General features: G+C 36.2%; 1 protein-coding gene, 1 long non-coding RNA gene and 1 pseudogene across 3 annotated transcripts; 2 read left to right on the forward strand and 1 right to left on the reverse strand.

Annotated features, from left to right (window-relative positions):
- The first annotated feature begins 799 nt into the window (after positions 1–799).
- DPY30 (dpy-30 histone methyltransferase complex regulatory subunit) lies at positions 800–12,186 on the forward strand. Of its 2 annotated transcripts, none has more exons than XM_067703328.1 (5): positions 800–898; positions 1,136–1,207; positions 1,293–1,340; positions 9,685–9,827; positions 11,842–12,186. In XM_067703328.1, the coding sequence occupies exons 2-5, from the start codon at positions 1,172–1,174 to the stop codon at positions 11,912–11,914; spliced, it is 300 nt and encodes a 99-aa protein (XP_067559429.1). In that variant the 5' UTR covers positions 800–898; positions 1,136–1,171; the 3' UTR covers positions 11,915–12,186. The 2 variants fall into 2 exon arrangements, with proteins under 2 accessions (XP_067559429.1, XP_067559430.1); XM_067703329.1 differs by having other exon boundaries at positions 819–1,036.
- LOC137205306 (uncharacterized) lies at positions 1,347–7,739 on the forward strand. Its single transcript, XR_010934091.1, has 2 exons — positions 1,347–2,978; positions 6,686–7,739. It is a non-coding gene; the product is annotated as an uncharacterized lncRNA (long non-coding RNA).
- On the reverse strand, positions 4,168–5,481 carry LOC137205304 (transmembrane protein 33 pseudogene; annotated as a pseudogene).
- Positions 12,187–13,089: the final 903 nt, after the last annotated feature.

Below are 13,089 nucleotides of genomic sequence, written 5' to 3' on the forward strand. Positions count from 1 at the left end.
TTATGATCACAAACATTTCTGCATTTGTAGAGTTATGGCTTTATTCTAGTATATTGATATGCCATAATTAAGTCTCCAAATATTTTATATGAAGTTAAAATATTTTAATATTACAAAGTGCAACTATAAATGGGATTACTGAATCAACGGCAGGCACTTTAATGAGTGTATCATTTATATTTACATTAAAATAAAAGGAATTTATTGGAATTACAACAACAATCCGATTTACTAGATCCTGTTTGGTATTTACGAATGTGTGTAGGAGGCAAATTGTCTTTTGTATTTTTACAAATGCAATAGTATCAATAGCATCACGGTTTGGAAAGCCGGTTGCATATTGCTAATCTTGATACAAATGTAAGGTAGCACTAACGTGGCATGTTCACATACTTAAGGGCTTGAATAAAAGCTTACTACGAAACCCTAAAACATTTCTTCTTCCCCACTTTGGCTTTAGAGTAAAACACTGACATTCTTTCGTAGACAGTTGAGTTTGGGTCTGTGATTTTCTAGTAAGAACTATCCAGCAAGTGGTTTCGGTTCCGCGAAGAGCTTCGGCAGATTTCAGGTAGCACGGAGGGCTGGCCAGGCCGAACCTCTGCCGGCTGGCCTAGTCACTGGGTCTGCAGCTGGGGTGGCGCCTGCTCTGGGTAGGCAGGTCGAGGAACGAGTCTTTCGCAGACCCCGAGGCCACAACTTCCCCAGGTCACTTCTTACCGCAAAGAGTGTCGTAGTAGAATCAGGGCCGGTTTGGATCCCTCCCAGCCCGGCCCCCGCTGGCAGTTCTGCGCAGGCGCGGCAGTCGTGCGACATCCGTCACTTACGGCGGAAGTGGTTTGTGCTGGGAGTTGGTGGCGCGGTGCAGGGCTCTTAGGAACGAACGGCTTGGGCGCGGGTAATCAGCTCCCTTTCCCCTTTTCTCTACCTCTTCTAGGTTCTTGGGAGTACGGCGGAGCTTCCGGACCTGATGCGGGCGCCCGGTCGTGGACTGTCCCACCCTGTTCCTCTACTGCTCGGGGTGCTCCGCGCCCAGGTGGGGGTGAGGGGCGGGGTCGCGGCTGGGCTGGACTCCATCCTGGTGTCTTCGTCTTGAAATCTCCCGGGTAACTCACGGTTTTTCTTGTTTTCCAAGACTGGTATCCGGGGACTGTGACTTGCAGGGTCCACCATGGAACCAGAGCAGATGCTGGAGGGACAGACGCAGGTACCGGAAAGCCCTGGATTCAGGGTGGTGGTGTGAAGCAAGGAAGAGTGGCTGATGTTTCTGTGACCGGTGTTTTGTTTTCTAGGTTGCAGAAAATCCCCACTCTGAGTACGGTCTCACAGACAACGTCGAGGTAACTTGCCCAGTTCCTATGCCGTATCTTTGCGTCTCTTATGAACTGGAGAAAACTTGGGTTTCATTTTTACTAGGTTGCTTTGCACAAGGGAAAACTTTATCGTCACGAACGAAATAGTATCAAATTATGGGAAACTTGTTTTATTAGCGGTACTAATACTTCGTGGTATGCAGACGTACACATCAGCTGAGTCGAGAGGTTGAATTTTGAAAATTATATAGAGAAACATACATTACTGATGGAGACTCAGAATACTTTTGCTTGGTGGCTACTAATGCTCTGTTGGGATACTGCATTGGAAAAACTGCACATGACAATTAAGAAGCCCATTGTATTTGTAGCAGAATAGTGTGCTGGTGAAGTCAACATTTAGTAAATGTTGATATCTTTGCAGAGTTCAGTAGTAGGTGCCATTGGAAGCTATAACAGGTAGTAGACACTGTTTTTGCCTTACATGGTTGAGTCTGAATTCAGAGAGTACATGTGAAAAAATGTGCAAAAGAAGGTATACTTTTATAGAGCTTTTTCATACAGGTACTACGAAGTTGCTGTCTAAAAGAAGAAGTTACTTTGTAAATGAATGAATAAATGCTGGAACAGTTGAATTAACCAGAGCTAGGTGGGATTGGTTAGGAAAACAGAGAGTTCCTGGAAGAGATGTGGGTGTTTTACGAGGTGGGTGGGGAGACATCATCAATAATTAAGTTTGGATAAATGAGGGCAGGAGCATTTCCAAGCAGAGTAATAATAGTAATAGCTGCTAATATTAGTCCTTTTACTATGTGCCAGGCACACTCCTAAGTAACTTCCATGTATTTTCAGTCTTGCAAGGCTCAGAGAATTTGAGTAACTTGTCTAAGATCACTAGGAAGTAAGTGGAGAGCTGTGTGTTAAACCTAAGCAGGCTGACATTTTTGAGGTGGAATTAAATTGTATTGCTGATCTTGACCAACTACTAGAGTTCCCTGGCATGTGGAGTGACTACTCTCTGCCTATAAAATTGCTAGGAATGTTTGTTGGTTGGATTATCAGGGTTAAGAAAATTTGAGTCTTTTCATAATGCAGTTTTTAATTGAACTGCTGTGCTGAATCAGGTGAAGATACTTTATGCCACTTATCATTTAAGAGATTTCTTTTTAGGCATCAGCAGTCTTCTTGATGGTGCTTGTGTATGGAGGCAGAGCCATAATACAGTAGAGCAGTGATACCAAATGCTTTGTTTTTCAAACCCTCAGACCAATTTCCATGGTAAAGTGAGAAAAAAAATAAGGAGAGTGGAGTGAGTACTGATGACACATTATTTGGTGATTGGTTTTCTTCCATAATTTTAAAATGCCTGTTCTTTTATGAGTTATGGTGATAGTAAAATAATAATTATGCTTGTTTGTTTGTAAGTTTTTACTTGGTAAAATAGAGTTAACAACCCTATGTTAGTCCCTTCATTCACTGTATTATTTTATTTTTAATTTACTTGTTTGTGATATCTCAGAGTCTGGAAACCACTACTCTACAGCTGCTGCTGCTGCTTTTTGTCTTAGAATTCCATTTTATGTCCATTATTGACTTACAGTTTTTTTAGGTTGTTGCTTTAGGACTTATCGGACGGAAGTTTAACTTCCCACAATTTACCTTCAAGTGGTATCATATCTTTTCATGTATGGTATAAGGACCTTATAACAGTATCCTTCCATTTTCTCTCTCCTTGCCTTTATACTATTGTTATCATATATTTATACATATGTTATAAACCCTGCAATTGATTATTTTTATTTAAAAAGTCAATTATCCTTTTTATTTTATTAAATTTTTTTATTGTTTACTTAACATTATAGTTACTTTATTGCTCTAGAAAATTTAGTTTTTAAAACTATCAGATTACATACATAGTGATAATGAGACTACCCCCCCAACAATCAACTGTATATTATGAGGCTTCTCTAACTTGGTAGATAACTATTACAAAATTACAAAAATAGCTGGTTACAGTTGAGCTATCAAGTAGGTATCACATTTCTGTAGATTGAAAAGTTGAATAAAAAGAAAACTGATGTTACTGATAAGTCGCTGAGTGTATCTGAGAAATCCAAGCTACATGCACACAGAAAAAAACTGGTTACAAAAACCATTACGTTACTCTGTATTAACATTTTGCAATGTTTTAAACATTTCCAATCATGCAACAATAATAAAGATCAGAATGAATTTTATAAAGGAGTTGATGGAAGCTCAGCAAACGTATTTAACATATTATACAACTAAAATCACGTCATAACACATCCAGTTCTCCCAAATTTATCTATGCATTACAGCATTGAAATGCACACTATTTCCTCCACAACTCCTCCTCTGGCCCTATTTCTATTCAATAACGTTATCTATATAAACCTTTCTGTTTAATCTTTTAAATCAGATTTGATGGGTAAGTATGTATAGTCTTCAGTATTTCAGAACAGATACCAAGTTTAGTCACATGCTCAGTCTTCAGTTACATTCCTTTCAGAAAGCATCTGAACTGCTGCAATTGTCTATGAAAATTCAAGCCTAAGAAACCGAGAAAACTGGCAGTCAAGAATCTGATCTAAGTAATTGTGTAAACTACAATAATACTAAAACCTATGTGTGCACATTTCTAGAAGAAGGATTTCCTATTTGAGAAATGTTACTCAATGGGTCTCTGAAAGGAAAACTGTCTGACTACTGCTCTTTGATGTAAAACGCTTAGGTGACCACAAGTATTTAACCCAATTGGCTAACAGTCTTACAGTTGGGCCTTTTAAAATATTCAAAGCCACAGAAGTAATTATGAAAATAAAATTTTGGAAGATCATAGCATAAGATACATATAGAATTCCTATTATAATGGTACATCCAAAATAAATCTGTCCTAACAAAGCAGCACAAAATCAATTTAAAAACAATTTGAAATTAAATAGTGGGAAGTGTTTTTGTTAAAATCATCAACCAAAATTACTGAATGGCAAAAGAATACTGTCTCAAAATATACTGAATTTACATGTTAATATTACCATAATGAACTCATGCCAGATATAAATTCAAGTTACTAATTAGATGAAAACGAATTTTAGAGCTATTTTTACAAGAGAAATAAACGTACTTCATGATAAAGGCACAGCAGCGTCTAAAGAATTTTTGGTACATTTATCACAAGATTTAAATTTCCTTAACTATTAACAACACATTACAATAAAGTTTCTCAGAAAGTGTTTAAAAGGCTTGATTTAACATGCCAGGAAAATGATTATTTTTCTTTTGAGATGCATTTATGTAAATTATGTAAATTGCAGTGAGGTCAGTTTTACACCTGGAATTAACCATTCCTAGCAGAAGTACCAGCAGCTAACAGTGCTTATTTATATTACACATAACTTAGCTGGATGTTAAACTATGCAACTGTTGGTGCCAGTCTGCTTATAAAGACAATGCTCTGGAGACGAAGTCTTCTCACAAACAGTGGGCAAGCAGGTTTCATTATTAGATGTTTAACAACAATCCTCTGTTCATTAAACAAGGTCCAATAATATGGATTTCTTCTAGAGGAGTATCGAACAGTAAGCAATCTATGGTATATAAAAGGCTGGAGCAAACTTCCTTGACCCCTAAAAAGCATTAAAACTGTAGCAGGCATCAAGAATATTTCATGACAAGCAATGAATTTCAGAATATTCTGTTGATTAGCGCTGAATTTATCCGAGAGGTCTCAGCAGAGGTAAACTATTTGCACCCTTTGCATCAAGGCACCTTTTTCGTGTATGTGGCAGTATGAAGCGAAGAAAATAACAAGACTGGGAAATACTCATTGTAACGGGGTAGGAATTGAGAAAGATGAGTGAACAGAACAGGTAGTGACAGCTGTCCTCTAACAAAGCCTGGGCCAGGAATGCTCTGCTTAACTGGAAGTGTAGTAAGCTTTGGTGCAGCCTCAGAGCACTAGCCAGAGCATTTGCCAGCAAAGCACGTTGGTAAAAGCTTGCTACTTCATGCAACCCAAGAAGAGGCAGAACAAAGAGCAGTAAACTATGAACAAGCGAGAAAGCAACATTGCCGTGGCCAGTTTATTGGCCGTGATGAATTGCATTGCGCCCGCCTCTTGGGGGCCGTTCGGGGCCGTGTCCACCATGGGGGGCTTATTACACACGCGTCTGGGAGGCTGTCCGGCACACCCGAGAGCACAGCTGGGTTTCTAGAAAGGCCAGAGTGAAGGCGGAGCTGCGGAGCAAGGCCCAGGACGGTCGACCTAACGCCGCCGGCTCCAGGTTATTGCTGAACCCGGAAGTGCTCCCTTGACTTCCGTCCAATTATCTTTTTAAAAGAGATTTGAACAGTACGAGAAAGGAGTGTTTCACGTTTAGCCGTGTAATTGTCATTTCTGGGTTCTCCATTCTTTTGTGTAGATCCAGCTGGTATCATTTCCCATCCTCCTGAAGGGCTTTCTTTAACATTTCTTGTAGTGGAGGTTGGCTGGGAAGGAATTCTTTAAGGTTCTGAATGTCTGAAAAGGTAATTATTTTGCCTTTGCTTTTGAGGTATTTTTGCTGAGTATTTGCTCCACTGTCTTCTGGCTGACATTGTTTCTGCTGAAAAGTCTGCTATCATTCCTATCTTTGCTCCTCTGTAGTTAACGTCTTCTCTTTGTGCTTTTAAGATTTTTTACTGGTTTTAAATAATTTGATTATAATGTGTCTTGGCGTAATTTTTTTTTAATGTTTCTTGTGCTTAGGATTCATTGAGTTTCTTGGATCTTTGGGTTTAGAGTTTTCATTAAATTTGAAAAAATTTCAGCCATTATTTCTTCAAATATTTTCAAGTATTTTGTTAGCTTAATTTACTAATTCTTTCCTTAGTCTTCTTGAACATATGGAATATATTATAATAACTAGTTTAATGGCATTGCCTATGCTATCTGTATCATTTCTGTGTCTGTTTCTGTGAATTGGTTTTTCTCTTCATTATGGGTAATTTTTTCTACTTCTTTGCCTCTCTGGTAATTTTTATTGGAGGCTGGGCATCATGAATGTTACCTTGTTGGGTACTGGTTATTTTTGTATTTCTTCATATACTCTTGGGCTTTGTTCTAGGACTCGGTTAGGTTACTTGGAAACAATTTGATCTTTTGAGGTTTGCCTTTAAGCTTTTTTAAGTGGGACCAGACCAACCTTTAGTTTAGACTTAATTTCTTCCTCTTGTGTATTCTACCCAGTGCTTCATGTGTTATGAGGTTTTCCCATCCTGGGTCACAGGAACATGAACTACTCCTGGCCTGTGTGAGCTCCAGGGTTTGTGCCTCCTGCTTCCTCCAAATGGTTTTTTCTTCTGGCCTTGAGTAGTTCCCTCACACATTTTGTAAAACATTTTGTAAAACATTGCAAAATGTTAATACAGAGTAACGTAATGGTTTTTGTAACCAGTTTTTTTCTGTGTGCATGTAGCTTGGATTTCTCAGATACACTCAGTGACTTATCAGTAACATCAGTTTTCTTTTTATTCAACTTTTCAATCTACAGAAATGTGATACCTACTTGATAGCTCAACTGTAACCAGCTATTTTTGTAATTTTGTAATAGTTATCTACCAAGTTAGAGAAGCCTCATAATATACAGTTGATTGTTGGGGGGGGTAGTCTCATTATCACTATGTATGTAATCTGATAGTTTTAAAAACTAAATTTTCTAGAGCAATAAAGTAACTATAATGTTAAGTAAACAATAAAAATTTTTTAATAAAATAAAAAAGATAATTGACTTTTTAAAGAAAAATAAAAATCAATTGCAGGGTTTGTAACATATGTAGAAATATAAGATAACAATAGTATAAAGGCAAGGAGAGAGGAAATGGAAGGATACTGTTATAAGGTTCTTATACCATACATGAAAAGAGGGGACTACTCAAGGCCAGAAGAAAAAACCACTTGGAGGAAGAGTTCCCTCACACTCATGCTCTGATAAATACTCACTTGAAAACTGGAAGGCAATCTCTTAGTCTCTTTCTATGCAACTCTCTCCTCTCTGTGAAAGTTTCCTTTTCAGTACTCTTCTCTGCAAGTTCTAGTTCTCTTGGTCTCCCTGAATTTTCAACTCTGTCTTCTCAACTTAGGGAGACTTCAGGGCTCTGCTTGGGGTCCTTCTCCCTGGTTTTGTTGTATAAGTTCTCTAGGCAGGATGCAGTAAGCTGGGGCAATCATAGGATTCACCTAATTTTTTCCCATTTTTGTGATCATTGTTCTACACTCTTAAAAGCTTAATCTGTGTGTGTGTGTGTGTGTGTGTGTGTGTGTGTGTGTTTGTGGTTGGATATACATTTGACCCTAGAACAACCCAGGTTTGAACTGCATGGGTCCACTTAAAAGTGGATTTTTTTTCAGTAGTAAGTACTGTAGTACTACACGATTTCCAGTTGCTTGAATCCACGGATATGGAACTGTAGATACAGAACCACAGATATGGAGGAACAGCCTGTATAAAGGGCCAACTGTAAGTTATAAGTGGATTTTTGGCTGGGCAGAGGGTCATGTTGTTCAGGCATCAACTGTATATTTTTTAGATTAATTCAGGATTTTGACTTTACTGAAAGTAAGCATAGCAATTGGCACATAGTGGATAATCAGTAAATGTTTAAATGAAATAAATGAGAGGATTTGGTCCAGGAGCTTATTATAGGATCTAGTTGCTTAGGCATTGCTGTTTCTTTTTTCTTTTTTTAAAAAATTAATTTATTTGGCTGTGTTGGGTCTTCATTTCTGTGAGAGGGCTTTCTCTAGTTGTGGCGAGCGGGGGCCACTCTTCATCGCGGTGTGCGGGCCTCTCACTATCGTGGCCTCTCTTCTTGTGGAGCACAAGCTCCAGATGTGCAGGCTCAGTAGTTGTGGCTCATGGGCCTAGTTGCTCCGTGGCATGTGGGATCTTCCCAGACCAGGGCTCGAACCTGTGTCCCCTGCATTGGCAGGCAGATTCTCAACCACTGCGCCACCAGGGAAGGCCCATTGCTGTTTCTTAATGAAGGTATTGGGATGTCATGTAATTGACTAGTTTTTATCATATATGGGTATTTGTTGAAATTTACTGGTGAACTATAAGTTTCTTAATTCATGGGCAAATGAAATAACTGTTTCATACATTAAATAAGTATAGGTAATTATTTTTATTAAGTCCAAAAATTAGATTGAAAAATCACAAGCAAAACTAGACAAGTTACCTGACATAGTTCTGGCAAGTGTTTTTGGAAAGCAAGGTATGTATGTTGTAGTTATATGCTTAAAGTTTTTTCTCAGTTTTTACAAAATAAAATTTTCTTTAAAAAAATTAAGTGTAGAATTTTTTTGTTTGTAATCGTTGACTATCCAGTTCTAGTATGATTGGAACAAATTTCATTTAAATGAAAGTGCTCTTAATAGTGTTTTGTCTTTGAGATAGCCATTTATTTCTAAATTTCTGAAATGATAGATTTTCAGAAGAAGGCAAAGTTTTCCAGTAAAGTAGTTTTTGATGCTCTGGATGTCAGGTGAATTTATAAGAAAGGCCCAGATTTTGGGGGGTTCTTAGACGGAGGAAGTGTAAGTCATCATTTCCGAAACATCATTTAAATATCACATTAATGATCTTTCCCATATTAGTCATTTCTTCTATTTTTTGGCTAATTTTGCTTTATATTTTTTCTTAAATTTACTCATTTTTAAAAAATCATACATGCATTTGTTTAGAAAAGAAACAAATGGAAAAGCATTCTCATTGCTGTAGAGGGTAACCGTAAAAATGAAAACAATGAGTACAAAACAGTGGTAATAAATTTTAGCTAGATTCTGTTGCCAGTTGAAGTCTCTAAGCTGAAGCCTGCTCTCTGTTAAGAAGGGAGTTTAGCAAGTGTTACAGAAGTGTTAAAGACATGTTAGTGCCAAACTGAGACATTGTCCTTGATATTATCTGTGATAAAAGAATTGAAACAGGACTAGTTTTCTCACTGTGATTCAGTGTTACTTAGTGTCATGTCCAGATTTTTTGAAGCACATTGTAAGAAGGTGTATTCTCATGAAGAAAAGAAAAGGGACTTGTATTTATTCCTAAAAAGGCAGAAAGAAAGAGAGAAAGTAAGTGTAGGATCTGGAGATACGACATTAAAAGAATGAGATATTATGGTGCCTTCAGAAAATGCTTGAATGAAATTTAGAAATGGGTCTGATTTTATTTTGGCAGAAAGATTTGCAGTTCAATCAGCTTTCTAGTCATTGATTTACATTTTCTATTAGTTTTATATTTCCATTAATTTTGGTTTAGCACTCAAAATAATCTAGTTATTTTTAAATATTCATGCATTTTTTTGAATTCACTAGAGGATAGTAGAAAATGAGAAAATTAATGCAGAAAAGTCATCAAAACAGAAAGTGGATCTCCAGTCTTTGCCAACTCGTGCCTATCTGGATCAGACAGTTGTGCCTATCTTATTACAAGGACTTGCTGTGCTTGCAAAGGAAAGGTAAGATAATAGTGTCTGCAAATGGAGTTACCAGAAAAAGCAAAATAAAAACTTCCCTAGTTGAAATATCATGAGTTATGTATAGTTATTTTTTTACTATATAAGGAATTTATAGATACTGAAGTTTTTTAAAAACAAGTCAGCCATAATCTCAATTAAGACACTTATTTTTCTACTAGTCTTAGATCATATGCATATTTGTAATCATGGTATACATGTAATTTTATATCTCCTTTTTACTTAAAATTATAAGATAAAACTTCTTCCATATCTTTACAGAGCCTTCATGATTATAAATGAAATTATAGTATCACAGTTAACTTAGCCATTTTCTTGTTGTTGACCATTTAGGACCAATTTCCTTTGTTATTATTGATCACCAGGTAGTTTATCTGTTTTTATACCCTTTTACTTTTGTTTAATTACTTTATGATAAATACCCAAGAATTGGTTTGCTATTTCAAATGACATGACTATTTTTATAGTGTTTGACACATAATATCATATTTCTGTCCAAAAGTTTATCCTTAAAATTCTTCAGGTGTCATCATAGCCTCAAGTGCATGTGTGTTATAAACTTTTTTTGCCAAGTTTTTTAAATTTACATTTCTTTGTTAGCACAATTACAGTTTTTCTCTTTGCTGTACATGTTTTCTGTACAAAAGTTCTTTTTGTGTAAGTAAATCCAATAAGAAAATTTTGTTGTAAGTTACATTAGTCAACATTTATTGGGTGTAAATTATGTTTTTCTCAAAGACTAATGATGAACACTGTAGTAAACTGACATAACTTGATAAGGAACTTGATGGAACATATCTGAGTTATTTAGAATAGGTGTATTACTTAGTTTTATTTTTTAATTAATTTATTTTTATTACTTAGTGTTAAGTTAAAAAATTAAATGAATAAACAATAAGTATTTGTTTTGGATTGTTATATTTATAAAATAGGATTTATTTTTGACTGCAAGATATGTCTTGGCTCTACTACTGACAATTAAAATATGGGCATCTTTTATGCATTTTTGTTCTTTCTCTAAAGAAGGCCAATATATCAGAAATTCTAAATATTACTTTAAATGCTAGAAGAAAAGAATTTGAAGAAGTTTTACGGTAACATTCTATTAGTAAATACAGTTTTTAAGTAAGCATTCTAGCAAAATAATTCATCAAATTAACTGTAAATATTATGTAACAAGTATTGTCTCTGTCTAGTTAGTTCAAAAGGTTGTTTAAAGTGCTAGGAGAATGTTTTGAGATAATTGTAAATCAATTCTAAATATGCCTTTTTTTTTTAAAAAAAATATGCCTTTTTATAGTAGGGTTTAAGGTAGATGTTTCCCCCAACTTTTCATCTTTGGACCTGTTTTATCAGCAAAAGCAACATATGTAAAAGTGATAAATATGAAATAACACCTCTTTATTTTATTAAAATTTTTTTTCCAGTTTTGAGAAAAAATTTACATACGTCACTATATAAGTTTAAGGTATACAGCATAATGGTTTGATTTACATATGTTGTGAAATGATTACCACACAGGTTTAGTTAACATCCATGATCTCATATATACATATATACAATATATACATATACAATAAAAAGGAAAAAAAGAAAAAAATTTTCTTCTTGTGATGAGAACTCTTAGGATCTACTCTTTTGACAACTTTCCTGTATATCATACAGCAGTGTCAGCTATAGTCGTCATGTCGTACTTTATACCCCTAGTACTTAGAACTGGAATTTTGTACCACCTTCCTCCAACAACCCCTCTCTCTCACCTCTTAATTTTAAAATATGTTTAAGGGACTTCCCTGGCGGTCCAGTGGTTAAGACTCCGTGCTTCCACTGCAGGGGACACAGGTTTGATCCCTGGTGGGGGAACTAAGATGCCACATGCTGCACGGTGTGGCCAAAAAAACAGAAAAAAAAAGATGTTTTCATTATGGGACAATACATTTAAATTAACACGTCTCGAATATAAATTTCTAAATTTTGGATTTCTTTTCCCTTACAGACCACCAAATCCCATTGAATTTCTAGCATCCTATCTTTTAAAAAACAAGGCACAGTTTGAAGATCGAAACTGACTTATTGGGAAGAACAGAAAAATTTGGTTTCCACTGTAGATTTACATGATTAAGAGGCAACTTTAATTGCCATGATTCCCCCCCCCCCCCATTTTGGAAGTATAAGAATCATCAGGACAGCAGAACTTATTTTGGAGTTGCAGAAGAAGACATATCTCCCTTATTGATTTAATCACATACTTATTTAATGAGTGTATTCTGTGCAGTTTTTTCTCAGATTGTCTTTAACTTTGTTTTTAAAATGACCTTCAAAATAAACTGTTAAAACATCATTATCTTACAGTAGTGTTTGTTCTATATGACAAATATTTTATGTGGTTCAGTTGTTTTCATGTATTACTTATTCCTTGTGTCTTAGAATGCTGCAGAGTTTTACAACAGTGTGAAAATACACCAGAGTCAAGTAGAATATAAAAAAATCTCAGCCAGTTTTTCTAACGTTGTTCCTGGACCTCTTGGAGGGTAGGATTTGGACATCTTCAATTTTTAACAAACATCACCAGTGATTCTAATGCACAATAAATTGGTTTTTTTCACAATAAATTTTGGAGTGCTGTTAAGCATTGCAGAGGGTGTACAATATCCTTCAATGCTATCAACCTTTATGGTATTAATATAATAATAGCTATCATTTATTGCAGTTCTACTATGTGTCAGGCACAGAACTATTTTATTTGTTATCTCTGATGTAGCAATTCTGCAAAGTAGATGTTGTTATTCCCATTTTGCAGATGAGGAAACAGATTTGGAGAGGTTAAGCGACTTGCTCAAGACCACACTGCTGGTAAGTGCTTGAACGGGCATTCAAACCCAGTTCTACCAATGTGCTGCTGATAGCTAAGTGAGAAGTACTTGTACTAGTTAACATATTGCTTCTTTTCGCAATAAAACACACCAGCTAGTCCTTTTTTTTGGGTCTGCTCACTTTGTCCTGTATGAAGAAATTCAGATAATGCACTAGCTCAGAAAAGAGAAAATTGAAGAGAGCCAGGAAGGATAAACATTCGGTGGAGCAGTGGTTTCTCAGCTGGGAGTGATTTTGTCCCCCCTTTCCCCAAGGGACATTTGGCGATGTCCAGAAGCATTTTGGTTGTCACAACTGGAGTAAGGTGGGATTCTACTGGCATCTAGTGGGTAATGGCCAGTGATGCTGCTAAACATCTTAACTATGCGCA

The sequence above is a fragment of the Pseudorca crassidens genome, chromosome 14 (genome assembly GCF_039906515.1).
Source record: "Pseudorca crassidens isolate mPseCra1 chromosome 14, mPseCra1.hap1, whole genome shotgun sequence".
NCBI classification, from domain to species: Eukaryota; Metazoa; Chordata; class Mammalia; order Artiodactyla; family Delphinidae; genus Pseudorca; species Pseudorca crassidens.

Bases quoted from the DNA above. Each gene is read 5' to 3' on its own strand.
- DPY30 (XM_067703328.1), top strand. From the start codon at position 1,172: ATGGAACCAGAGCAGATGCTGGAGGGACAGACGCAG. The intron at 1,208-1,292 runs GTACCGGAAAGC...TTTGTTTTCTAG, and splicing joins TGCTGGAGGGACAGACGCAG to GTTGCAGAAAATCCCCACTC. The intron at 1,341-9,684 runs GTAACTTGCCCA...TGAATTCACTAG, and splicing joins GTCTCACAGACAACGTCGAG to AGGATAGTAGAAAATGAGAA.